The sequence below is a fragment of the Arctopsyche grandis genome, chromosome 5 (assembly GCF_051622035.1).
Source record: "Arctopsyche grandis isolate Sample6627 chromosome 5, ASM5162203v2, whole genome shotgun sequence".
In the NCBI taxonomy this organism is placed as follows: domain Eukaryota; kingdom Metazoa; phylum Arthropoda; class Insecta; order Trichoptera; family Hydropsychidae; genus Arctopsyche; species Arctopsyche grandis.
The window spans coordinates 15,511,793-15,538,830 of NC_135359.1; the positions used below are offsets into that span (position 1 = coordinate 15,511,793).

The 27,038-nt window shown below is 35.5% G+C and overlaps 2 protein-coding genes across 2 annotated transcripts; one reads left to right on the forward strand and one right to left on the reverse strand.

The window, feature by feature from the left end:
* The first annotated feature begins 1,292 nt into the window (after positions 1-1,292).
* Positions 1,293-4,189, forward strand: LOC143911736 (sterol carrier protein 2-like). Its single transcript, XM_077430751.1, has 2 exons — positions 1,293-2,496; positions 3,118-4,189. The coding sequence occupies exons 1-2, from the start codon at positions 1,384-1,386 to the stop codon at positions 3,613-3,615; spliced, it is 1,611 nt and encodes a 536-aa protein (XP_077286877.1). The 5' UTR covers positions 1,293-1,383; the 3' UTR covers positions 3,616-4,189.
* A 52-nt stretch (positions 4,190-4,241) lies between these two features.
* Positions 4,242-25,611, reverse strand: LOC143911735 (ski oncogene-like). The gene is made up of 2 exons (XM_077430749.1): positions 23,803-25,611; positions 4,242-6,811 (listed from the first exon to the last, which is right to left on the reverse strand). Exons 1-2 carry the CDS (start codon positions 24,679-24,681, stop codon positions 5,780-5,782), a joined length of 1,911 nt encoding a protein of 636 aa, XP_077286875.1. The 5' UTR covers positions 24,682-25,611; the 3' UTR covers positions 4,242-5,779.
* Between the last annotated feature and the right edge of the window lie 1,427 nt (positions 25,612-27,038).

Genomic DNA, 27,038 nt, shown 5'->3' on the forward strand with positions numbered 1-27,038 from the left:
TTGTCATACAGCCTTGTTTAATGTGCGCGCGCAGATACGGGAGGAAAAGCCTGTTCCTCTTGTTCCTCTTGTATCCTGCTCGCGTAAATTAAGTTAGTATGTACCGTTTACCATGCATCCTTTTTTATCTTTCGACTTAAGATCTTTCGATTTAAGATCTTTCGATTTTCGATCTTTGCCTTCCGATATTTGCGTTTTCGGGCGTTTCACTTTCGGTCCCGCGAGGGAGACCGGATAAATACATATATGTACATATGTACGTACATAAGTAACTTGGTGACATTGTATGACAATCACAATAATCTTGGTGACAATCACAATAATCGACTGAAACAATATGATGTTATCAACATTATATCAACTGATAATAAATATAACATAATATTTCTCAATTTAGTTTGAATGATAAAAGCCATGTTCACCTTTCAAGCACTTGCATTCGCCAAATGTTCTCAAATAATTCTCTAAACATATGTATGTACATACGCTTTAGATAATAAAATGATATACACACAGTAGATAATAAAACCATATTTTAGAACTTTTAATATCAATAATCCTGTATATATTTTGACTGTATTGTATCATAATTTAAAAAAAAAATTATGATAAATTTTTAAGTTTTAAGGACTTAATATATTATTTAAATAAATAGAAATTGTTAATATTATATTTAGCTTTTAATTTTATTTTATTCTTCAAAATCACAATCAGAGTTTTTTTTTTTGAAAATTTAATTTTGTTCAATTAATTTTGTATCCGTGTTGAGAAATTACCTTAAAGCAGTTTTTTTTTAAAAAAAAAGGTGCCGGAACTCACTTCTTGTCAATTTTTTTTATTATAAACAATTATATTATATAGAATATTCGTTTGAAGCATAAAAATTCCGAGAAAAAAGGCGCCGGAACGCCGTTCCACCGCGTTACATGGGAAAAAAGCCCTGCCTTTAAGTAATATTCATTCTGAATGTAATTATAATTTTTAATTCAAAATTAAGTTTAAAAAAGAATCAAATCTAGATTTAAACTTTTTCTATTTTTTACCCCTCATTAATTCAGTTCTAATTATTTTAATCTATTATAAATATAAATAAGTTTTAAGTATTAACTACAAGCCATTTTGATTATAATTGACACACACTTTTTTCGAAATTATGATAAATCTCCTGAATTTTACCAAAGGTTTTTCAAACAATTAATTGTATTATTTTGCATAAATATATATTTTTTGTATTTCGGATTAGCGAGTGCATAGGTTACAAATAATTGAGTTGGTAGCACTGGCTCATTGACAGGTGTCAAAGTCCACTCTCGAACAAAGTAACGGTACAATCATTAGCGGTAGTCACAGTTGAGCAATAGTGAAGGTAACACCACCGGCAAAATGAGTGGCAGCAAGGCAAGAGTTTTCGTAATCGGGGTGGGAATGACGAAATTCGAGAAACCAGGATCTCGAGACTGGGACTATCCTGATATGGGAGAAGAAGCTGCCAGAGCAGCTTTAGCTGATGCGTCATTGTCATACTCTTCCGTACAACAAGCTACTGTTGGTTACGTCTATGGAGACTCCACCTGTGGACAAAGATGCCTGTACCAGCTCGGTATGACTGCCATTCCTGTGTTCAATGTCAACAACAACTGCTCCACTGGAGCCTCTGCCCTATTCCTAGCTAAACAGATTATACAGTCCGGCAACGCTGACTGCGTACTTGCCCTCGGATTCGAGAAAATGGAAAAAGGCTCACTTTCATCCAAATTCATGGACCGCACCAATCCCCTCGACAAGCACGTCGAGAAGATGATCGATAACGCCGGCATAGACGGCTCTCCCATAGCCGCCCAACTCTTCGGCAATGCCGGCAAAGAGCATATGAAGCAATACGGTACTACTGAAGCCCACTTCGCCAAAATCGCCCAAAAGAATCACAAACATTCCGCCAACAACCCCAAATCCCAATTCAGAGACGTCTACACCTTGGAACAAATCTTAAAGTCTCCACGAGTCTTTGGCCCACTTACAAAATTACAATGCTGTCCAACTAGCGAAGGTGCCGCTGCCGCTATTGTAGTAAGCGAAGCATTCGTACTTAAACACGGATTACAATCCCGCGCCGTTGAAATAATGGGAATGGAAATGGCAACAGATCCCGCTTCGTCTCTTTCAGACAGCTCTATCAAAGTAGTAGGATCCGATATGACAGCTTTGGCTACGAGGCGTCTCCTTCAAAACACCGGAATTACCATTGATCAAGTGAACGTGATCGAATTGCATGATTGCTTCTCCGCAAACGAACTCATTACATACGAAGCTTTGGGATTGTGTCCAGAAGGACAAGCTGGCAAATTCATCGATGCGGGTGACAATACGTACGGAGGTAAATTCGTTGTAAATCCTAGCGGTGGTCTCATTTCTAAGGGTCACCCACTCGGTGCTACTGGATTGGCTCAATGTGCCGAGTTGGTTTGGCAAGTGAGGGGCGAAGCTGGACCCAGACAGGTTAATTAATCAAAACATTCTATTTGTATTCATAAATTCATAAATTTATAAATTCAAATCGCCATTATGAAAATTAATACAAAATACATTCGACATATGTACATATTCTCAATTCTACTACTACTAAATAATTTGCTCATTTTGCATTTAATAAACATTGAATGACTCAATATAAACGAACAATAAACAGTTTAATCTGACATACATACTGTACAAAAAAATTGGAATTATCTTGGTTTGAAACTATTTTTGAACCATAAGACATAAGACACTTGATAACCAAAATATAAAAAATATAATACAAAAAATATTTATATTAAAACTGCAAAAAACAATTAACGTAGGAATGTTTTTCATTACATCAATCAAATTTTATCTTTCAATCTTATTTTCATTATTAAAAGAAGATTAAATCGTTTTTATATCTACTTAAATTCACTTTTTGTTCAATATTTTCAGATAATTATTTGCAAGATAATAAGATGAGAACAAAAACTTAATTTCAATCCTAAATACACTTTGAAGTTTGATCTTGTGCCTTATCATGACTTTTTAAAATATGTTTTATATTACACGAGTATGAATTTTTTTGAATCTAAGATACTATTGTATTTTTTTCAGGTACCGGGGGCTCGTATTGGACTGCAACACAATTTGGGATTGGGAGGAGCAGTTGTGGTGGCCCTTTACAAAATGGGATTCCCAGCAGTTGCACGTAACAAACTATCGACTTCATCAACGGAAGGCTTCAAAGTTCATAAATATATGATAGTCCTAGAACAAGTAATGCAAGAAGATCAAGAGAATCTAATAGAGAAAGTAAGAGGTATATATGGATTCAGAGTAAGGAATGGACCCGGAGGTGCCGAAGCCTACTGGGTAATAAACGCTAAAACTGGAAAAGGCAGTATCAAAATAAACGGAACTGAAAAGCCCGAAGTCACATTTACAGTAAATGATGACGACGTCGTTGAATTAATCTCTGGAAAATTGAACCCACAGAAAGCATTCTTCCAGGGTAAAATTAAAGTCCAAGGTAACATGGGTTTGGCATTGAAATTGACTGAACTGTTAAATATTGCCGGACATAGAATAGCTGAAATACGTTCCAAACTATAAGCAAAAGTACACGTACCCAAGATAGGGTTGTTGGTTGAGTATATTAAAAAAGATTATAACTTTTATATATTTTTAAAAATATCATTTAATAAAAAGATATATCTTTAAACTTATGTATGTATTGTTAAAAAGTTTTATATTTATCGTTTAAGCAAATTTATAAAAATATGTAATTTAGAATGTAAGTAGGGGATTGGTTTTTTCATATTTCACACATTGCAATATTAGAAGCTGAGATAAGCAAACCTTAAATTTCAGATAGATTCCAACTACTTATTAAATAGAATTTTTTCTATTGTATTAATACTCGTAGATCAAACACTGTTTTAAATGTTTTGAAATCAACAAATTCGGAACAAGTCATTACTGTATTCTCATTTTTGATTTACGGTGTCGGTTTGAAGATTCCTTAGACGTACATAAACGGATGATGGTATAGATTTGCACATGCATTGTGTATTTTATAATTATTTAAAAGAATAAAGATTATATCCATAAAAATATTGCAGTTTTTTTTTTTGGTATATTCCGTTGAATCGGGAATCAAAATAAAACACAAAATTAAAGGCATTATGTTGGCATGTATTATATAATAACATATGGATGGGTAGTTTCTTGTAAAACTGGTTATTGAATAAAAATTACTTGTTCAAAATTATGTATTGCATAAATACATTAATCATCTGATATAATAAACCTAAGGTATAATTTATGACAGTATTATATATATTTGTATATATATATATGTATTTATAACATTTTTACATTTTGAATGCAATAATTACAGATAAACACACTCACACCTTGAGATCACATGAGTACTTTTTAACAGCCTACTAGTGGGTTTGGGCACTATATTCAACACCATAACAAAAATTCGGCATAGCCATCACAAAACTTAAGAGCATCATATAGGGAAAAATATATTAGATTTTTATGCTTTAGCAAATATTTTCTTGAATATCAATGTAATAATAATGAAAGTTCTAAATATTTACATAAATACAAATTACTTCAGTAATGGAAGACTGACAAAATGAATAAGAGCAAAATAAAAATAAATATTAGATCTATGTATGTATGTGTAATATATTGAAAGAAGATTTCATGATAAATTAATATATAGGTAGGTAGATTATAGAAACAATTTGGCTTTAATATACATATGTATGTATGTAGATACATTGAAATTGAAAGTGAGTTGAAAAATGACCTGCCTTTGACCAATACGAAGCTATGTTCGCCCTTGACCCCCACTACTGCTACTGCATACACTCTTCCTTAAATATAAAACTATATTTATAGAAAACTTATTGTTAAGTCTACTGTTAATTGTATTACACCAATGTTACCCAATGCTGCTGAAAGTTACAGCACCCTTAATTTTTGTACTTTCATATTGATTAAAATATTTTTTGAAAAATTATAAACAATTGATATAAATTTTTAACAAATAATCTGAGAAAAAATCAACAATTAACGTCACATATATAAATATATATGTATGTTTGTATATTATATATGTATATATATATAATTCTGTTAACAATTTCACCAAGTAAAAAATAATAAAATATGGATCTTAAAACATAGACGTGATTATTAAAGACTTTTGTACATTGATTCAAATAGCATGACTACCAGGGATACTTTTTTTACAATAGTACATGAAATCACTCTAGTGATAACTATGTTTTTAACATAAGTACTATTTTTTGTGAGCAATAAATAACCTTTAGTGACTGTATTATTGGCAGAAAACACTCACATAACCTTGTGGAATACTCACTAACAATTTTATTGCATAGCTATCCACAGTAATAATAATTGTAATATCGAAAATGCTTGGCTGATTTTGTAATGATTTACTAATATAATATCATTAAGGCTTATTTATATTATAAATAATTTTACAAAGTTTATGAATAGTCTTCTTTCCTCTACATACAATTAGGTGGGTTTTGATATTCCTAATAATAAAGGAATATGATTAAAAATCACTTTCAAATGTAAGTAATCCGAGCATTAATAAAAATGAGGATGAATGTTGTTACAACTGGCCAGATTAATTACATTAACACAGCCTAATTCGTGTTCTTACATTACACAGTAATTTCGTTTATTACCTTTAAGACAATGCATTAACTCGCACTATTATTGACGGTCACTGACACTCCCATTTAATACTATCCGTGTCATCATTCTCACAACCCTGTTGAGACTCTAAAGGTATTTCACATTCATCTATTTGGTCAGAGTTTGTATTTTTAATGTCAACTACTGATATAGATTGAACCTGTTCTGACGATTCTTTATCTATCCTATCACTAGAAGAAGGTTCGCTTTCATTTAACACCTCTATTTGTCTTTCAACTGTATCAACAGGTAAACAAATGTCTATTTTTTTATTTACAACACTTACATCTTGATTCGAAATCGATTTTTCCACTTTTATCTCTTCTTCACTAACTGACTGTTCGGACCTCGATGTCAATGCTTGCTTTTCTTTTAATAACTCCATTTCTATATACAGTGTGGCTATTAATGCATCCTTCTCCTGAATCACCGCTGCTTGCTTTTCAATTAAACTATCTTTCTTTCTTAATTCTTCCAATAGCCTACTATTTTCCTTATGACTGTTAAATTCATCTTCTTTAATACTTTCCATTTGTTGAATTATTTTATTTTCTTTTACGCGGTAAGATTTCCGGATATGAGGTTGGCTATCTTTTGCAGGAGAAGCATCCAAAGAGGGATCAACTAATAAATCCTTGACATCCTCTTCGTCAGTGTCAGTAGACAGTTCACAATCTGGCGGGGGTGCACTTGTGGGAACGTCTGGACCAGGAGGTGGAGAAGTAGACGAAGTTATTTCATCTGAACTAGGTGGCGTTGGTGGGTGCTGGGGCTTTAATGCAACGTTGGGTTGGAATGTTCTCTCAAACCTAGATGTATCTTTGAGATGTACAACTTTTTCAGGATGTTGCAATAAAGGTGGTTCCCGAGACAAAAACGGACGTTTATTAGGCCAAGGCCTAAATGCAGATAGGGCTCTATTATACTGATCATACAACGCTGCTGCTTGAAATTGAATGTATGGTTCCATAGCATACACATATGTATAAAAATCTTCCATCTTAGGCTTCTTCAATGGCACATCCAATGGCTCTAATTTACAAACTGGATCTGTTACAACCTGAAAACAACAAAAAAACATTCGAATTAATAAAAAATACGATTGATCAAAACATTTCATATCTAAGAACATATTTATATTCCCATACATCAGATAAATAAAGCTTCACATTCATGATCTTATTTACTAATTAGATGAGACAAGTTAACGGAGACTTCCAGAATGAAAATGAAAAATTACAGGTTTTCCTTAATAGTAACTAAACAGAGGTAGTCTGAAAGGTGATAATCATACCACAACTGAACGTCAAATCGATTGCGTCACATATCTCATAAAATGGGTCAACAGGTCACACTGTCTATCTCGATGCACATATTCAATTAAAATAAATAACTAAATATAGCAACTATCGCGTGATGCTTTTAAGAAACGGGATATTATTCCTCAGAAAGAAAACAATTGAAGTAAAAATTTGTTGTCAACTCAACGTATCATATCCTCACTTAAGAAAATGGACTGCATGAAAAGGATGACACGGTTAACGTATCCTTTTTCACCGTACTCATTTGTAAAGATTGAGATACACACATTCACAACAAAGCAATATCATTGAGGTCAGATTACAAAACGATTTAATTTGATTCCACTTAGCTTCTCATCAATGCATACTATTGATACATTTTACAAATACGTGTTGCATAACAAACTGATAAATATTAAGATAACCAACCCACTCCTTGTGTTTGTATTTATATTTCAAGACCTCAAATTTTTGTGAATAAAGAATTCCGCCTCGGGTTCGAAGAGCTAATCCTGCATATTTAAACAGCAAAATGCCATTAATCTGTGAATTTGTGATAAATACATTCGACAAAAAACATGTAAATAAATACGTCTTTGCAAGATTTCATCTCCAATCATTGAAAATCAAACCTAATGAAGCTTGAATGTCAAAAAAATTCATTTGCTGATGCGAAGATTATAATTGCATAATTTTTTACATAAATAAATATGGGCAAATATTCTAAAACTTCATAAAATTAAATTTACTTCGAACTATAAATTATTGACCTTGATAAAAATATACATAATAGCAGTTTCAGTTTCAACGGATGTGCTCAAGTCATTTTTATTTTCAAACACCTACACAAAGAATAGAATAATATGAAATACGATTCTATTTCAATACAATGTAAGTGTCAAAAGGCAGTATTTAGAAAGATAAATATCAAATGAGAAAACGTATTGTATTTACAAACGTATTATAACTTTGAAATGTATGATTTATGCTTTAAACTAGATTGTTTACATTATAAAATGGATAACCTACAGTGTGTAATAACCCCTACATACTAGTCAATGTTACTATCGATCGCCAAAAGGCAAACCATGTGATTTACATACATTGAAACGTCATACTATTTTACTACATTCAAATAAGCATGTCACAAGTTCAATTTCAAAGATACAATATACAAAGTTTTAAGCTTGACGAGTCGCAAACTTTGGCGAGTTAACACCATCGGGGTGAGCTAAGAGTAGTCAAAAGTAAAAACCAACTATTACAAATTGATATAGATAATATAAATAATATAATATTTACAATCATTTTATTGAGTTTGTAAAATCCTACAGAATATATACGCTCTGTATGTCGTTTATAGAGAAGTAACGATAAATTATAGAACTCAGGCATTGCATTATGCAGTCAGATAAATGAATAAGCAATATGGTAGAACGGAGACACATCTGAAAGAGCAATCGGAGACATATTATCAAAATGCAAATTAGAAAAAGAAAATCTGATGTGATTATTATTCAAGTGGTTCATGACGGAACACTATTATGTGCAGTATCGATTAAATTTGTACACTATGGCAAAAGCAATCCAACCCAGATAATATTATTTTGACTTCTTGATTATTTTGTTTATAAAGTAAAAATAAATTCATAAAACTTGTGAACAAGCAATGGCACCAAAATAAGACAAGTACCGTAATAGCCCAAATATAACGTAACTTATATATTTGAAGTAGGATTGGAAGAAAAAATCAAAAAAACAAAACTTTTCCTCATCCCATAAAATTTTATCCTCATTTCCAATCTACATATTTACAGAGATTGAGGGAAATATTAAATTTATTAAAACCTTTTTCAATACACATGTCAATAATCGTTTTTCAAACAGTCATGATCCATTCCCCTAAGACTGAAATTGTAGTTTCTTTTATCTTGTAGGTATCAGTGATGATTTCTTACTGAGAATCAATTGTTTAACTCTTTTCGCAAATTGTCTTTTGAATGGTTTATTAATAATTATGTGGCAGGGAGAAACAGAAGTTAGTTTAGCTTTGCACTAAACCTCAAATGTAACGTGAATGCTTTTTGCAGTGTTTTAATGTATAAACCGGGGCTATGGAATGGAAACCGGAGATGTAGTCATGGGCTTTTTAGCTGGAGTCAGAAATTTTTTGCTTTTAAATCGCATTGATTATTTTCATTAATAATGTATACTAATAATCAATTACTAACTATGATAGACCCAACAATATCTATGAATATACAGATCTGAGACATATTTCAATCTTTGTCATTTTCTCATGCAAGTCAAATTGAAGAGTTCTAATATTTGACAAATCTGCTACGCCAAATGCATCAATTTTGATATTTCATAAGTTTCACAGCCGTTTTAGGAAATTCATATTCTGAATACACTTTAACTAAATCTGCCACCGGGAATATTAGATGCCCTCTTCCCCCAAAAGATCATCATCATTCACAGCCACTCACTCACTTTTTTCTGATTTCATCCATCCATCTTCCCTGTGGCCTTCCTTGTACCATTTTACATTCTCTCGGGTACCATTCGAGCACTTCTTTCGTCCATCCATCGTCCTTTTTTCTATTATTGCCATTTCAACTGCTTTACTCCACAATCACATCAACTACTATGTCATACTTCTAACATTGTTGTACCAGTGTTTTCAACTCATGTTTTGTGTATAATAAGTATATGTAATGATGGTATTTGGTATTTATGTATGTACAAAAGTTTGATTATAGGTGTCACCTTGAGTAACCTGTAGTGGCAACTATGGTCGGGGTTAATATATAGTGGATAATTAAATAAAGAAATAAATACGTATGAACTTTTTTGCTGTCAATATTTTGTAAAAATATTGAAATACTGTATGTTTATTTTTTTAGTAAATAAATATTCCGTTTTTTATCTCTCCTCGTTATGCCAAGCATACAGTGTTCCATACTTCGTTTAGTGCACTGGACCTTATGCAGCATTCTAGTAAATAAAGGCGCAGACACACAGATAAGTACACGACACATACTTTTTTTTAGATAGTTAAACGCTAGCACGCCTGATCTATGCTATGGCACCCAGGCCAAAAATCCTTGTATTGACATCGATTTGTCAGTGATTCCCAAATTTGAAGAAATGTACTAGAGAATTCCTCGCTGTGTGAGACATGATTTTTCACCACAGGAGGCCAAGAACAAGCCCGTGCCGTACGATTCAATAACCAATTTTCATTGTAATCATTCTCTCCTTTTCTTACTTCTTTGACACTTATATTTTAGAGTGTGCATCAGAATTTTGACAATATTTCGTAAAACTACTTTACATATATTCGTTCATTGTGTTATTTGAAGAATGCTAAAAAATATTTAAATTTAAATAAATAATAAAATTATGCGTGAGAATCTTTCACCGATTGAGTTGACAAAAGTATACTTCTAATAGCGAAAATATACTTTCACTGAAGAAAATACAGAATCACTGTAACAAGCAGAGCCGACGGGAGGGGAGGGGAGAGCCGGGGTAAAGTGCCAGGGCCCAGACTACTCAGAAGCCCCGTGAAAGACCGATATTGATATTTTATATTATTCTATGTACATATAAATAAGCGTATTTATTTAATGCTAAATGTTTACTATTTTTCGATTCACGCATTATTTGTGTCCGTGTGAAATCGCACCTGTGATATCATACTTTCTTATTCAATTATTTTAAAAACAGCAACTAACACAGATATTTTTTACTTTATCTATGTATGTACGTAGTAACAATAGATGAAGTTTCGATTCGAACTCGGAATCGATCACTGATCACGCTTTCATGATCTAGAAAAAATGTGTGTGCCTGTGTATTTTGGGGATTTTTTGTACATCGTTAGGGCCGGGCCGCACCGTGCAACCTTGTCAGCCGACTAGTTGCGCGACACGAAAAAATGTATGGAAATGTGTGCGACAAACAAGTTGACGGGTGTGTCATGTCCCGTCTACCTGCATGCATTGGTCTGGTCGCCCTCAATCAAGTCGCTCGCAAGTCGCAAGGCCCTTAGTCCTATAGAACTGAAACTTAGTATCGGTGACTGAAATTCTTATCGACACGGCGTAATTTTTTTTCGAATTTTTTCGAATTCTTCGAATAGTTCTAATATATTTTTTGCAAATTAAAAATATATTAAGATATTTTTTTTTAATTTATCATAGAGTCCGGGATTCTTCTCGGCGACTCTGGCAACGAGTATTCATAAAAAATATGATTTAACACATTCAGCCCGGCGCATGATTTCATACAGCATAAGCCAGCAGTTTGGCTTAGTGATAGCGTATATATTTAGCATCACTGAGGTCATAGGTTCGAGTCCTCGCCACTGCTGGTTAGATTTGGGGGTTTTGTGACTCCAAATCGATCGTTTCTCTATCAGAGTTTGCCAATTTTATCTGATCATTGCTGAAACGGTTCCTGAAAATTGGTATTAAATCTAATCCTGTTGTCACAAAAATCTGCCTGTGTATAATTTGTATTAATTATACACAGTAATCTGAAATCTATAGATATCTCTATCGACATCTCTATAATTTCGTATTTATTGTATGTATAAAAATTGTATACAAAAAAAAAAATCTAAAAATAATCCATAGATGTCACTATGATTATTATTTCTGATTAATTGTTATATTCTATATATTCTGATTGTATATGTATGTATTACTGTATTTCTGATTGTTTATGTATTTCATTAACGTACACCCGTCGCATTGGAACAAATCTGTAATGGCGAGTGTGTATAGATTTGTGACAATAAAATAAAATAAAATTTGCCCATGTGGCGGCACTGTCACGCGTATCGACACGTGACGGCATTAAATCACTTTATATAATGAGTTGTCCCTAAATCTTTAGAATTTTATAGGAATTTTAGTGTTGGGTTGCTCAATGAAGTGGAACCGTAAAATAATAGTATGCTATAACACTATCCGCGTGGCCATCGGTGGTACACGCCGGGTTGAACGTGTTAAATAAGCTCTGCAGTGCAGACATATTTTAAAATTAACACAATAGAAAAAATATAAAACAAAAGAAAAAAACAAATTTAATTTTTCTTTTAAATCGGAATCAGATTGTGGTAAAACGTCCAAGCAGAGTCGTGTTATTATTTTTTGTGACGACTCCACACCCCCGAATCGAAAACATTAAAACCAAACAAAACACACAACCAGCACACAGATGTCACTGAGCGTGGAAAAACAGTCGCACATGAAAATTTCCAGCGGAAAAACATACCAGACAGATCACACTGCGCAATTTCATCCCGACAACATTTAACCACGTCACACACACATACACACACGCACGCACGCACGCACAGACAGAACATTTCGATGGAACCGCATTGTTATCATCTCGGACAGACTTTGGCAGATGCGAACGTGTGTGCGCATGCATATACACAAACACACAAATACCCACATTTGTGTGTGTATGTTACGTAAACGACGACGGGCGCCATTCAGAGAGCCGCCACGACAACGCGAACGCGAATCGATAGCGACGCGCACACACACGCGCGACAACACACACGCGACAACACACTTCTCCATACCCACAATTTTGACAAACGACGACCGAGCAACACGCCATGCAATGCCACCGAGTAAACAAGAGGTAACACCCGACACCACGCACACATTAACTCGAATCTACGCGTGCATGCATGCATGTATGTATGTATGTATGCATGCACGTGCCAATTGGTCTGTGAATGTTTGTGTCACTTCTTTCACGGTCGCTTGCAACGTGGAGACAAGGCTGAATGTACGTACGTACGTACGTACCTTCGTACTGCATTTTGACGTAGCATTGCAGTGAAATGTTATTGTAATAATAGAAGGGCCCGTACGAATAAATAAATTGTGTCAATATTACGCGGTACGTCTCCATAACTACGCTACAACGCACGGAATACAATCAGATCAATTTACTTGATACTTATTAAAATGTATCCCGTGTTTTTGAATGCATCGTGCAATTTTTAAAGATGCTTGCCCATCTTGCGAGTAATATAAACAAACAGAGAAGTTTTTATCGGACATACATACGTCGAGCACCAAGCATACGACTGATGCTAAAATTATTTAGGAATGTCTGTGGACAATCGTCGCTTGACAACAATATAGCCAGCAGCATAGCTCGGACGTTAAGCTTCTGCTTACCGTCAAGAAGGTGCCGGGTTCTATCCCTGAATGAAAATGAATTTTTCAGAGTATGCTGTTGGTCAGACCTGGATTTGTGACTCCAAGTTGATCGTTACCTATCAGAGTTTGCCAATTTTCTCTGATTTCATTGTTGAAACGGTTCCCGGAAAAAAAATTGGCTAAAAATCCTTCCTACCTACTATGTCACCACTATTTGAAATTTGATGGATGTACAATAAAAATGTATGTACAATTCATAGACGTCTCGTTAATTTGCGAGTTTTTTCAGTGTCTCGCAATTCAACGACTTATAATTAAAAAAAATGCTGCATTTGTATTTGTAATTGGCCAGGAAGGCGCATTGGGATTTTCCTGTAAGGCCTTCCTGGTATATATGTAAAATAAAATAAAATAAAATAAAATAACGCCTAAAGCCACTTCTACTATTATAACTAGAGGTAGGATAGTCACAGTGCTATCCATTGTTCGGCAAACCTTTAACAATGCATTTACAACCTTTGAACAATACACGGCCCCCACAGGCTCCGGTGACTAATTATAACATTTCTCTGTAGCATTGCGTATGTTCGTGAGGATGCATACTGGCGGTGACCGCGACACAACTTGTAATAAATTACATACATTTATTATTTTTTTTAAATAATAATAGCAATATTATGACCAATGTGTCCTGACAGGTTGCCCCAATGCGTCACACCAGTCTTACAAAAAAAGAAAATAACAACAATAAAAATTACCAATCAAGGCTAAGATATTACGATTACCCAGTGAAAATGTAACTGGTTATGATTTCACTGAAACGTCAAATTTTATTTTTGTTTCCCGCAACCCGTTTGACGTTTGATTTGCTGGGCGAACGCCGATTCTGTCGTGCGAGCTATTTTAGAGATGTTATTTTGACATTAAATTTCGTTTTGACATTTGTCGTGTAATTTATTTTACAGCCGTGCCAAAAATATTACCTCATTTTTATTATTTACCTACTGCCAAGATGATTGGAATGAAATATGTACATATGTGTATATGCATACATATATAATTGAAAGCGAGAATGACGTTTAACCCTTTGAATGCTGAACAACGCCGATCGGCGTTTCGCCAACAAGTTATACGCCGATAGGCGTTGTTTTTTGAGTATGTAAAAAATAAACAAGAATACTACCTGCTAATACTTTCCAGGTAGCATAGAAAAACATGCATCGAACATGGGTCGTATAATCAGTGTCAATGTTTATAAAGACACAGGAATACACCGGAATTTCCGAATTTATAATCATAGCAGAATTTCTCGATGGAAATCCCTAACTGCCCAGTATTTTAGATTGTGGCTTGGCATTTATATTGTGAGAATTTTAACAACAATGAAGAATATGGAACTAGTTTTGGAAAAATACATTCATTAATAGACTTATTTTGTTTATTTTATATTGTTGCAAGATATATAAGAAAGTCTAAACACACCTATAAAAAAACTAGAAATCCTCGGCGGTAGTTATCTAGGGTTTGTTTAGATTAGCTACAATTTTTATACACGCTTTCTGTTTAATTTCTAAATAATTCTAGTTGGAAATGTTGGCGAAATTTTCAGCGTGGCGGGCTTTCAACAGAAAAGAGGTCAGCATTTCATTTCGCGGCTGTTGGCAATAGGGAGAGAAATAAGTGATTTCCATTGGTCGTGTTCTGACCAATAAGAATCTCGTTTACATTTTCATAACAAAGCTTTTCGACAAATTGGAATGGAACTTTTAGAGTTTACCTACTGTCAATATGACTCGAATGAAATATGTGTAGTTTACTAAAACGAGAATAATTATCTGTAACAATATTGTATTAATTTTCTCATCGTTGGCAATGGAAATAAGATTATGCGATTTCTATTGATAAACTACATAAGATATTTTAAAAAATAAGAATCGTGTACATATAGATTTTCATAACAAAGCTTTTCGACCAATAGGAATCGATTTTTTCTTATTTACCTACTGCCAAAATGATTGGAACGAAATATTTGTAGGGAGAAAAAATACGCGATTAGTCAGCCAGGTGGGGAAGAACCATTTTTTGTGGACAAAAACAAACTGACCGCCGATCTCTGGTTATAACTGTTCCAAGTATGTAACCTGTAATGTTAACTAGGTGCGGCGAGCAGGCGCATCTGATAGCCAGCTGTCATCACGCCGATCTGACAGTTGACTCTCATGATTTCGTTACTTCTTAAATTCTTCTAGCATTACGTCGGAGACATTTGCTTACTTTAATTAGAGCTAACCTCCGAAAAAGAGGAAGTGATTCTCAATCAGCTCACAAATAATGCGCCACGGACACAGTCAGTGAAAATTATAAAAAAACTTTATCAAATTCTTGTAAAAAATACCAAATTCCAAATGGTCGTATAGAATGCTCCGACCAATAGGAACTGAATACATATTGTGAGGTTCACTTATGGAGGTTAAATATAAAACTTTTCATGTAATAAGAATCGAGATTTTAATTTGCCTACTGCAAATACTACTGAAATGAAATAAACAGTCAGCCCCGGGATTTAAAGAAGTAATTTGTTGTTTGATTAATCTGTCGATTTTACTTTAACGAAAAGTACTACGAAAAATTCTAAGAGGAATTTATTTATTTCATTTCTGAGAACCTTTTGTTAACCAAAATAGACAAGCTCAATAACGGGATCAAAGAGTTCAGAAAAAATAAATTTAAGCGACAGTATAAAGCTAAAAAAAAAACGTTGGTACCAATATTTAACAATGTTTTGAAAACTTGAAAGACAGTAGTATTTATACTCGTTTGTGAATATTTCAACCCAATCGCACGATCGTATTGTATTGTATGTAAATAAACATCATATCAGTTGGCAAACAAGTTGCTCGTCTCTGAAAATCTACTCAAACCAAAATAAATTGGTAGAAACGAGTCTTTCGTAGCCAGAGATTTAACTATAAACATGTCTATCGACAAATTTCTACATCAATGGGCAGTATTGCGTCAAAATTGTGCAAATGTATGACATTTTGTCTGTTAAATAATAATATAAACCCTATAACAGAACACAAACGAAACTATGATTAATTCCAATGATACGTACATTACACATGCATACAACGATGAAATAAACTAATCTTTGTAAAATAGCATCTGTGGTATTGTCATTTCCGCGAGATAGACTAGGCTAGGATGTGCGCAGTTCTACATTTGAACACAAAGGGCGAATCCACTTCGTTCCCAATAATTTTTCGATAAGCACGATGGGTTAGAACGAGAGCGTGCACTGAAATCACTAAAGCTACGTAGCGTAGTGAAAAATATGTTGTCAGAAATAGTATCCAGGGTCGCATGTAAACTGTGTGATTCATCGCCTTGATAAATTGATCAATTCAGACATTCCGAAACACTGAAAAACAACATGTGTACGTAAAATTTAAGCGATCCACGAAACGGTTCCGCCATCGAAAAATACATATGCATATAAAACATTCACATTAGAAATAAAGTCGTATCTTCATGTCATAATAAATTCTAACGATCTTGTTATTTCGACAAGTTTTTTCCTACATATTTTCAAATGTGGATTTATCGATATCTGTCGAAACTCCAGGGGTGAGGTTTGCGAAGGGACGCGACTGCACAGATTTGGCGTACCAGCATTTTTTTTCATGTGCAAAACTATCTAAAAAACAACATACCGCGTACCTCTGTGAGTCTTTACTTTAAATATGTATCGTATACACCCATTCACCATTCATTGCAGGATGAAGACCTCTTCAACATGCTTCCATTCGTCTGTTTTGTGCAACTTTCATCCATATTACCCCAAAGATTTTTTTTATAATTTCATCCAACCATCTCACTTGAAGCCTTCGTTGCACCCTTTTAAATTATTTCAGGTACCATTCTAACACATCTTTCGTTATTTATATAACCAAAAAATAATGGGACAATTCCTATGAGTGCCAAATATTGACTGGGCAAAGTAAATACTTACTCCTGACTAATTCTACATAATATAAAAGAACCATTTTTTTAACAAACACTACTCATACATTCTAGTTTAAATTTTTGGCAATTTGACATTATATTTCTCGGAATTGTCTAAACACGTTTCTATGATCAAACATATTATATATTTTTTTTATTACATCGTTTCATCTTACTGCTGACCTTTAATTTACTCCTGTAACATAATACATTTTTTAATTTAATTAACATTGCCCGTTGCAATTTCTAAATCATAATACAACATTCAATGCGGTTTGCATATAAAAAAAAACCATCTTCCACTTAATTCGAAGGACGCCCGGTCAATTTCCACAGAAAAAAGTGCATAGCATTATATAATAAAAACATCTTACGCACTTGACTTCTTTTTATTAACAACTAGTATTTTTACCCGGCTTCGTCCGGTATTTGTAATATAAATCGCTCAAATATGGCCAATCTAATCGTAAACATTTTATTAAATTTATTTGAATAGTTTTATTTTAATTTAATTTATTTGGATATTCATTTGTTAGATGACGTCACGGATTTACGAACCAACAATACAGTACAATATAATTACAAAGTCTCTTTCGAAATTATATATTAGATATGCTAAAATTTCAGGTCCGGTAAACAGCATTAATTACATTCAATAAGAAGAGGTATGTAATTATAGGCATTTAAACAATTGAAATCTGACAGGCGATAAGTGAGAAGAGTCTAAACAAACGCTGGATAAACGTCAGGCACTTTTCTTGGGAGAGTTTTACACAATATTTTTGCACCATCGTAATGGCGGAGGATCCATTTGCTTATATTGATGACCAAAATGAGCAATATGGCAAAGTATCAAAACGATCGAATAAGAGGCAAAATTTTCCCTGAATTATAATTGCAAGTGAAACATAAAAGAGGTTTGTAAAAATAGCCACTTCCCAAGTGCGTAAGAGCAAAGCGTATTTCAAACTGTAGAACGTAACACAATGATAAGGTATGCCAAACAAGTTTATCTCGACCTTATTTGTTTCAGTGGTGCTCAATAAGCCAGAGCATCGACCCAAACACAGAGAGTATTATCGAAGAGCGTTATCGTAGTTTCTCAAAGGTCATGAAATGTACACACATATTATACACATGTCCAAAGAAGGGGAAGTTGCAACATAAGGTTGAATTCACAACTTCTACAGTCTACACACATGTGCAATTTACGATCCAATAAATATCAGGAAACAATTACGATCGCCATATATGTAAATACCGAAAAAGATGCATTGAAACGCCACTGTAGCAGCCGGATGCTACGTATACATAAACGAAACGGTAGAAATTTAAATAATAAACAAGAAGGGGTTTCTTATTCGACCACGGAATTTTCACGAAACTCTGGGAAGTGCCCCGCTTCAATATTGATCCGAGCGATACTGTTAATATTAAAGTTGGCAAGGTCCAAAAATGTCTGACCGAAGATTTGTACTTGTAAGTAATCGAACGAAAATTATATGCAAAAGGATGCACGTCCGCGGCAATGTGCAAGCGTTGCTAAAATGCAATATGCATGTCATGCAGAGCCAACTGCAGCCAACGACCGGTTCTTCCCCTCAACACAACCAACGAGCATCCGCAACTATTGACGACATATATTCTCTCCTGAAATAAGTACATTGAACTTTATACATATTTAATTTTTCAAATAATACGTCGGGTATAAGAGTCTAAAAAATAATGCGGCAGTTTTAGGCATGACGGAAAGTCCTTAAAAATTTTATGTATTATTTGTTTGATTTGATATCATCCATGACAACACTTTTTTTCTTCGATGGCAAACCCACCCACTTATTTAACATTGCTAGATATATATGTACATATATTTCATTTCGTGGCTATTAGCCGAAAATAAGGAGAAAAATAGGCGATTCCTATTGGTTGCATAAATTGTTCTGACCAATAGGAATTCAGATTAAGAATTTGCTGCTGCAAACGCTATTGGAATGAAATATATGAGCGTGTGGATCTGCTTTTGAAGCAGTACGAATTTTTCGCAGGTCTGTGTGTACTCCATTTCCAACATTTTCCTGCAATACAAGTCATACGACTGACTCTGATTTAAAAAAAAATTAAACAAAAATAGACTTTTTGCTTTAGAATGTGTAACATTTCGAGGTACAAAAATACAATCGTAATTTCGCCAACGATTGCGACGAATAGGCTAATTTTCGAATATTTCTGAAGTACTGATACAAATTGGTGCATAGTGAACTGATATAAATTCTAATTATTTTTTCTTTTAATATGTTTTAATAGTAATAGTTGAATTATGTAATGCATATTTAGATTTACATTAATTGTTAAAAAAAAAACCCCCTAAAATTCTCATTCCTTCACTTTTATTAGGATTTTAGGTATTTATTTTTTTCTAATATCAGTAATGAGATTGTCTTTTGACAAAAATAAAAGCACTGCTTCTCAGATTAGATACATACATACATTGGGTGAATCACTCTCATAGCAAACATGAACCCAATGATCATTAGTAATTCAATATTCACATACAAAAAAAATGTAAAAAAGTAAAATCAAATAAATGCGAAATCAGAGTCCGAGTCGATCGAATTTTTAGCGACTCCGTCTCTGGCTTCGGCAAAAAGCCACAACTCCACGTCTCCGATATCCGATACCCCACAGCCCTAATATTTAGAGCTACAAAAACCGATATCAAATTCAATTGAGCATTTGAGCGTTTTGTATTGAGACGTTTTACACAAAATTTAGACTGAAATTGATGAAAATCCATGAAAAATTATCTTTCGCCGCATTCAGAAGAGCATAGATTTGCCCCACGATTATTAAAAATGTAAATATTGTTCGATATCAAATATCTGGAATGCTATAACATAAACGCGCGTACACGATCGTTCTGAATGTCGCCTAAAATAAAATTAGTCGAAATTCTTGCGACGTTGCCAAAATATAATATTTATGCTGGATTCCTAGGAGAGCGATCACAAATTTTACAGTATTGATAAAATATTCGGATCAATACTTACTAAATATTGATAAAATATTCAAACAATACTAAAATTGAAGGTTGAGTTATTATAAGCAATATAATTGAATTAAAACAATCAATGAATTATCTGAATTAAATCGGTTACACACTAAAGATTGTACGAACGAAAAATATAATAACAAATATTAAACTAAACTACATTTCAATGGGACAAACATGTCTCACATGTATTTTTATCTCACTGCGGTGTACATAAATACATGCATATCATATACATATATATTTTAAGCCGAAAGTCCAAGATTTGTTTACTCGTTTATTTACCAAACGACTAAAATATCAACTCTGTATATGTAGATTAGCGACTCTACTGTCACGTCACGCTATTTTTATATTTCTTTTCATCAACCAACTATGCAATAAATAACACCAGTTAGGGATATGCCGTTATAACTACGTTGAATATAGAATTGTTTGCGTGCCATATTGCAATTGTGCAAAAGGTCATGAGAAAAACGGATTTTTGAAAAAAATATGGGGTATTATATAAATTCGCCGACAAAGATTACCAACAACAATCGGTTCAAAGGTGCACTATTTTTATTTTATTTTACATGTTTGCAAATAGGTGACTCGGTTCTGAAGGGGTCAATGTCGCACTTGATTTATGACTATGATAAGACATATTTGCAGTAAAAGAATTTCCAGAATAATATTTACGATTTTATTTCTATTTGAACATTACATGCCTTGCAAGCAAATTATACCTTGGAATTATAATTTTTTGATACATACATATGTATGCGTATTAAAATTCACATTCACTGACTTGACTACGTACGTTGACCGCATCGTTCATACACCGATGATGGTCGGTAACCTTTTGGCATTGTGAAAAAAAATAAAATGAGGCATGATATACGAGTTCGCGGTATCATTTTTAAAAATTTAAAACAATTAGAAATTCAATTTAAAACTTGTTAAATATAAACGAGCCAAAACAAAAAAAAAAGGTTTTTATTCCGAAAACAATGAGCATAACAGAGAACACGTAGAAGGAATATCGAAGCCTTTAGAATTGACCTCGCTTTCATATCGACCTCCTTTAATGATTTTGATGGAATTTTCCCTAAAAAGTCAGCTTGGAATTTCCGAAAATATTTTATTTACCTCAAACTAACAAAGAAACCACAACCATAAAACGAAAATGATTAAATTCTTATGAGAGATCCTATTTTTCATCTACTAGTAAGAAAAGGGAATGAGTATCCTTCGATAAAGACATGTTTTATTTCAGAAGTAAGCATTGAGAACCAAATTTTTTTTTTAATATTCGAGGTCTCCTAGTAATTAAAATGAAAATATATGATCATTGAATCAGTGAATGATAATTAGCGTTGAAAAATTACTACATTTATATTTAAATTCAGTATCTTTTCATTATATTTGTATATGTATGTATATTGATAAAGATGTTTTTATCTGGAACAAAAAACAAATAAACATTTCCCGAAAATCGATTCCCCCTGTAGATTAAATGAAATAAAGGGAAATTATTATTAAATCTATTAAAATATTGTGAGCCTAAGCTTATATACATAAATATGTATGTATGTGTTCATATCAGTATCCGTGTATGAAATAGGAAGTGTATAAAGTGACACATTTATGATATCCGGAACTTGTAAATACTATTTTTTGTATGTATATAAATGTATATGTACTATTAAATGTAATATTAAATAGATAACAGATTCCCTTAACAGACGTCATTGCTTAAATCGCATAATTATTATTGTACTAGGATCCAAATTTCGTGAAAATCTGTAACTTCATGAATCTACATATAGACTGCTACCTACAAATAATCTATAAAATCTATGTACTGCAGCCATAAACGTCGTTCTGCTCAGTATAATAAAATAAAAGAAAATTTATGGAAAATAAATCTAGAAAAGTTAAAAGCTTTGCACCAGGGCTCACACTTTCAATGATACGCCACTGTAACCCAGAGGATAAAAAATAATGCAAAGGCCCACTGACAAGAGAGATATGTATGTAAGAGTTGCACAAAAGAAACTAATGGAAGCGTGTTGAGGGGGGGCTTTCATTCAACAGTTGATGGTGAATGGTTGTAAATGATGATAGTAAAAAAAATAGGGGAGGGGGTAATTTTGAATCTGCAACAAGGCTCACACTGTTGTTGATGACTGAATGACTGTGAATACAAATTTAAGAGGGGAGGGGGGGTATTTTCAAACTTTGCACTAGGGTTTACATTGTTGATGATTTGCACAAGGGAAATGTTTGAGAGTTGCACAAAACAGACGAATAAAACTTGTCGAGGCTTTCATGCAGCAGTCAATGCCTATAAATACAAATTTAAAAGGGGGGGGGGGCGGCTAATTTTCAAGCTTAGCACCACGGTTTACATTGCTGATGATATGCCACTGTATCCGAGGATACAAAGGTGCAAAAAATCCACGAGAGAAATGTGTGGTTTCACAAAACAAACTGACAAAAAATAATTCACTATTGTCAATTACAGCTGTTCTACAAAGTAAGAGAGCAAAAAAAAGGTAAACAGTGGATGGTGAGTGAACGAGAAAACAAATGTATTCGGGTGGGAGGGGTGAATTTGAAGCTTGCAACAGGATTTTCACTGTTGATGATACGTCACTGTAACGTGCAAAAATAAGGCCACAAGGAAGATGTGTGAGAGTTGCACAAAGCAGTCAAATGAAAGCTTGTTGAAGAGGCTTTCATCTAGTAGTGAACGGCTGTAAATACAAATTTAAATGGGGGGGGGGGGTAATTTTGAAGCTATGTAACAGCGCTTACACTGTTCATAAGTCACGATATATTTAAAAAAAACCGAGTAGTGCAAATAAGGCCATAAGGGAAATGTATAAATAGCACCAAACAGACAAACGGAAGCCTGTCGAGGCTTTCATCCAGCAGTGAACAGTCGTAAATATAAATTTAAATTGGGGTTGGGTGATTTTTAAGCTTTGCAACATGGTTCACACTGTTGATGATACACTGTAACTGAAAAACGTAAAACAATGCAAATAAGGCCACAAGGCACTAAACAGATGTAAATAAAAACTTAAATATAGGGGGGGGGGGGTGATTTTGAAGCTTTGCAACAGCGCTCAGGCGTAAGGCGACAAGGAAGATTTGTAAGAGTTGCACAAAACAGCCAAATGAAAGCTTGTCGTAGAGGTTTTCATCCAGCAGTGAACGACTTTAAAGGGGAAGAGGGGGGGGGGAGGCGGATGTGTGATTTGGAAGCTTTGCAACACTGTCGACGATACGCCACCGGATACGACAGTACAATCGATTTGTTTTGTTTACTCGCACGACATTCTCCGGGTCAAGGAGGAGCGCAGGAGGCGGGTGCGAAGGGTGGGGTGGGGTGGGGTGGGGTGGGGTGAGGCGAGGAATGCGGCCCGCGCGCAAATATAAGCAGGTCAATGTCCCAGCTGGCGCTGGAAATAAGTGGCGGCGGCGGGGCTCGAGCGGTTGCGTAACTCACCTTGCGCTTGGGGGTGACGGGGGTGTCGGGGTGACGGGGCGCTGGGGCTTCCGAGTGGGCGGAGGCGGGCTGGAGCGGGAAGTCTCGCCGATAGCGGCGCTGCAGGTCGTCCAGCACGGCGGAGAGGCGATCGCGATCGGGCTGGTCTTCGGCGACCAGCAAATAGGCGCGCCAGTTGTCAGCGTCGAAGCCCCAGTGGCAGGTGCGGTGCTCGAGGTCGCGGTGCGCGTGACAGACGAAGCGCTGGGGGGAGAAGAGGCCGCGACACTCGGAGCACTGGATGCAGGGCGCGCGCCCCTCGGTGTAGAGCGCGGGCACGCACACGCCGCTGCACACGCCGAAGCACTCGTGGTAGACGCGGAAGCGCAGGGCGGCAGGCGGGGGCGGCGCGGGCGGGGGCGGCGCGGCGCGGTGCAGGAGCGCCCCGCAGAGCCGCTGCGCGTTGGTCTTCGTGATGAGGCCGCAGGAGGGCGCACTGCGCGGCAGCACTCCCGTCGCCTTGAGCTCGTGCAGCTGCTCGGCCGTGCAGCGCGAGCAGTAGATCTGCAGCTCGTCGCAGATGCGGTTGATCTGCTCGAGCGAGAAGTCGGTGAGCACGCTGGTGAGGATCTGCGGCAGGCACAGCCTCTTCTCGCCGCCGACGAGGAAGCAGGAGATGGGCTCGCCCTCGAGCAGCGTCTCGCCCCGCTCGCCGCGGCCTCGGTCGGGCGCCGACAGCAGGGGCGCGCAGGGTGACAGCGGCGCGGGGGGCGCCGGGGGCGGCTGCGTGGGCGGCGGGGAGTCCGTGGCCAGCGCCGGGCCCGGTCCGTGCAGGCTGCGGGTGGCGCTGTGTTGGTAGCTCTTGAGCACCGTTTCCAGGTGCGGCGTGACGGCGTCCATGTCCGCGGGGGGAGGCGGGCGGCGGGGCGACGGCCTAGGGGCGAAGGGCGGGCGCGCGCTCGTCGCCCGCCTCGCCCTTCTCGATCGCCATGCCCGTGCCCGAGTCCGTCACTCGAGACTACTCGACCGCGATTATTCCGCGGCCGTCCGCCGACTCCGACTGGACGCAGACGCCGCCCCTCCCGCGCCGCCGCCTGCCGCCCCCCCTCCGAGCACTCTGCAACTGTGGGACGCGCCGCGCCGCTCGCTCCAACTCTACGCGACCGATTTACATTCATACATATGTATGCACGAAGGAAAAGTTCTCTCCACTCGTTCACCCGTACGGAATTCGAAAATTACCTCTCGTATTCACTTTTGAATTAAACGCCGATTTCATACGGGACTGACTCGCCTCTCATTTAAAACCACTTTAACCCTTTGCCCGCGTCACCAAATTTAGCGAACATGCCCTGTACGCGGCTGCTTTTTTGCGGATTTTGTTATCGCGTTTTCGACTATAAATATAGGTGGTAATATTTTATAAATTATTTATTTATTTGGAAAATTTACAGTTTATTAAGTTACATAGATTGATAGTAAAAAAACATAATTATTGTTACGTACGCCGTGGATTGAGCGAATTGTACTTAGACCAACGGATATCTGTTATCGGTTAACTAAATGCATGCACTTACATCCAAAGATTATATCTGGACTCTAAGTGCATTTAGGCTAAACAATGACCGTTATTAGTTATTTCTCAGAATCGCTACGGGAATACCCAATGTCTTGGAAATACATATCCGAATACGTGACTATACAACAGGTAAACAGATTAGGCGTCCTGAGAGATCTACCCTTTATAAGGCGGTACGTAGGCGATATAATTCATTCTGGACTTAGCAGTAACACTGCGTGTATCTCCTTAATCATCAATAAATGCTGTGAAACGACTGTTGGCCTTTTACTTGGATCCTCCACCCACCCCTACGCAACATTATGTTAAGTAAACCATTAATAATTTTCACATATAGGTAAAAAAAAGAAAAGCTCAAACATTTAAAATAAGAAACAAAAATGATAATAGAGTAAGATAGTTAGAGAAAACAAAAAGAAAAAAATAGAAATAACAGTATAATAAAAATATCAAAATAATATGATAAAAATTATGAAATAATAAAAATAATATAATATATAACAAAAAACAAAAAGACAAAATAAATACATCAAAATAAAAATTCATAATCACAATCGTAAATTTTCAATAAAATTAATCATCGAAAAACAAATTTACAATAATCACTCTAGCTTGTATAGCATTAATATTAAATAAGTCAAACATAGCAATTGTTAAAATTAGTGTGTTGACGGTGGAGCTTGCACGCCAGATGAATGAGCTTCTTCCATAATTAGAAAAAGTATTAGGTATGTAAAGGAGCTCATTACATCTAGTCATTCTATATGGCACACGCTATGATAGTCTGCTCAATAATTGAGGACAGTCGATCGAGCCGTTAAGGATGTTCAAAATTGTTGAGATGTCAGCTATCTCCCTTCTTTTGACAAGTGGAAGTAGATGCTGATACCTACAAGCATCTTCATAGGAAGTATAGGATAATCCAAAATGGCTACTGATGTACCTCAATAATCTCTTCTGAATGCGCTCCAATCTGTCTCTTTCTATTCTATTCTAGCCTATATTGAATTTTTTTGGCTACTGCCATCTATTGAATTTGGTCAAGTATACATTTAGTAATATTTTCAACCAAGTTATAAAATTTTAATACAATAGACGTCTCTTATACAGGTTGGAACTTCCAAGACATCTATGCGTGTCTCACGCGCTGAGGGCATGTTCGCTAGGACATGTATAGTAGTCGTACGTGGTGGAAAGGTTAAGGGGGTATTCTAGTCTAGAGGCATGAATTTTAGGTATTTTTTCAGGTGCAGTAAAAAAAGCAATTATTTTACCAAATATTTATTCATTTTGAAGAATACATAGAAAAAAAATCAAAGGGTCTCAAAAAAATGGTGCGCCCTGGTTTTGATTTTTAAATGCTTTTTATTATTTCGAAATTATGTTCACAATACATCTTATATCTATTTTAATAGCTACTGATCTACTGATCATTTTCTATTTTACAATTTAATTTAATTTGGTTAGTAATTACAGTATTATATTATTCTAATGTTAATCTAAAGCATAATAGGAAAAAGAGCTCAAAAACCTATTTACAATCCTTATAAATGTTCATAATACATCTAATACATAGTATTAATTAAAGACTCTCTTAAGTCGATGATCTAAAGCAGATTGTGTTTAGGTAATCTGTTTTTATACCTGAAGGGTATAGACATTTTGTTGTAATCACCGA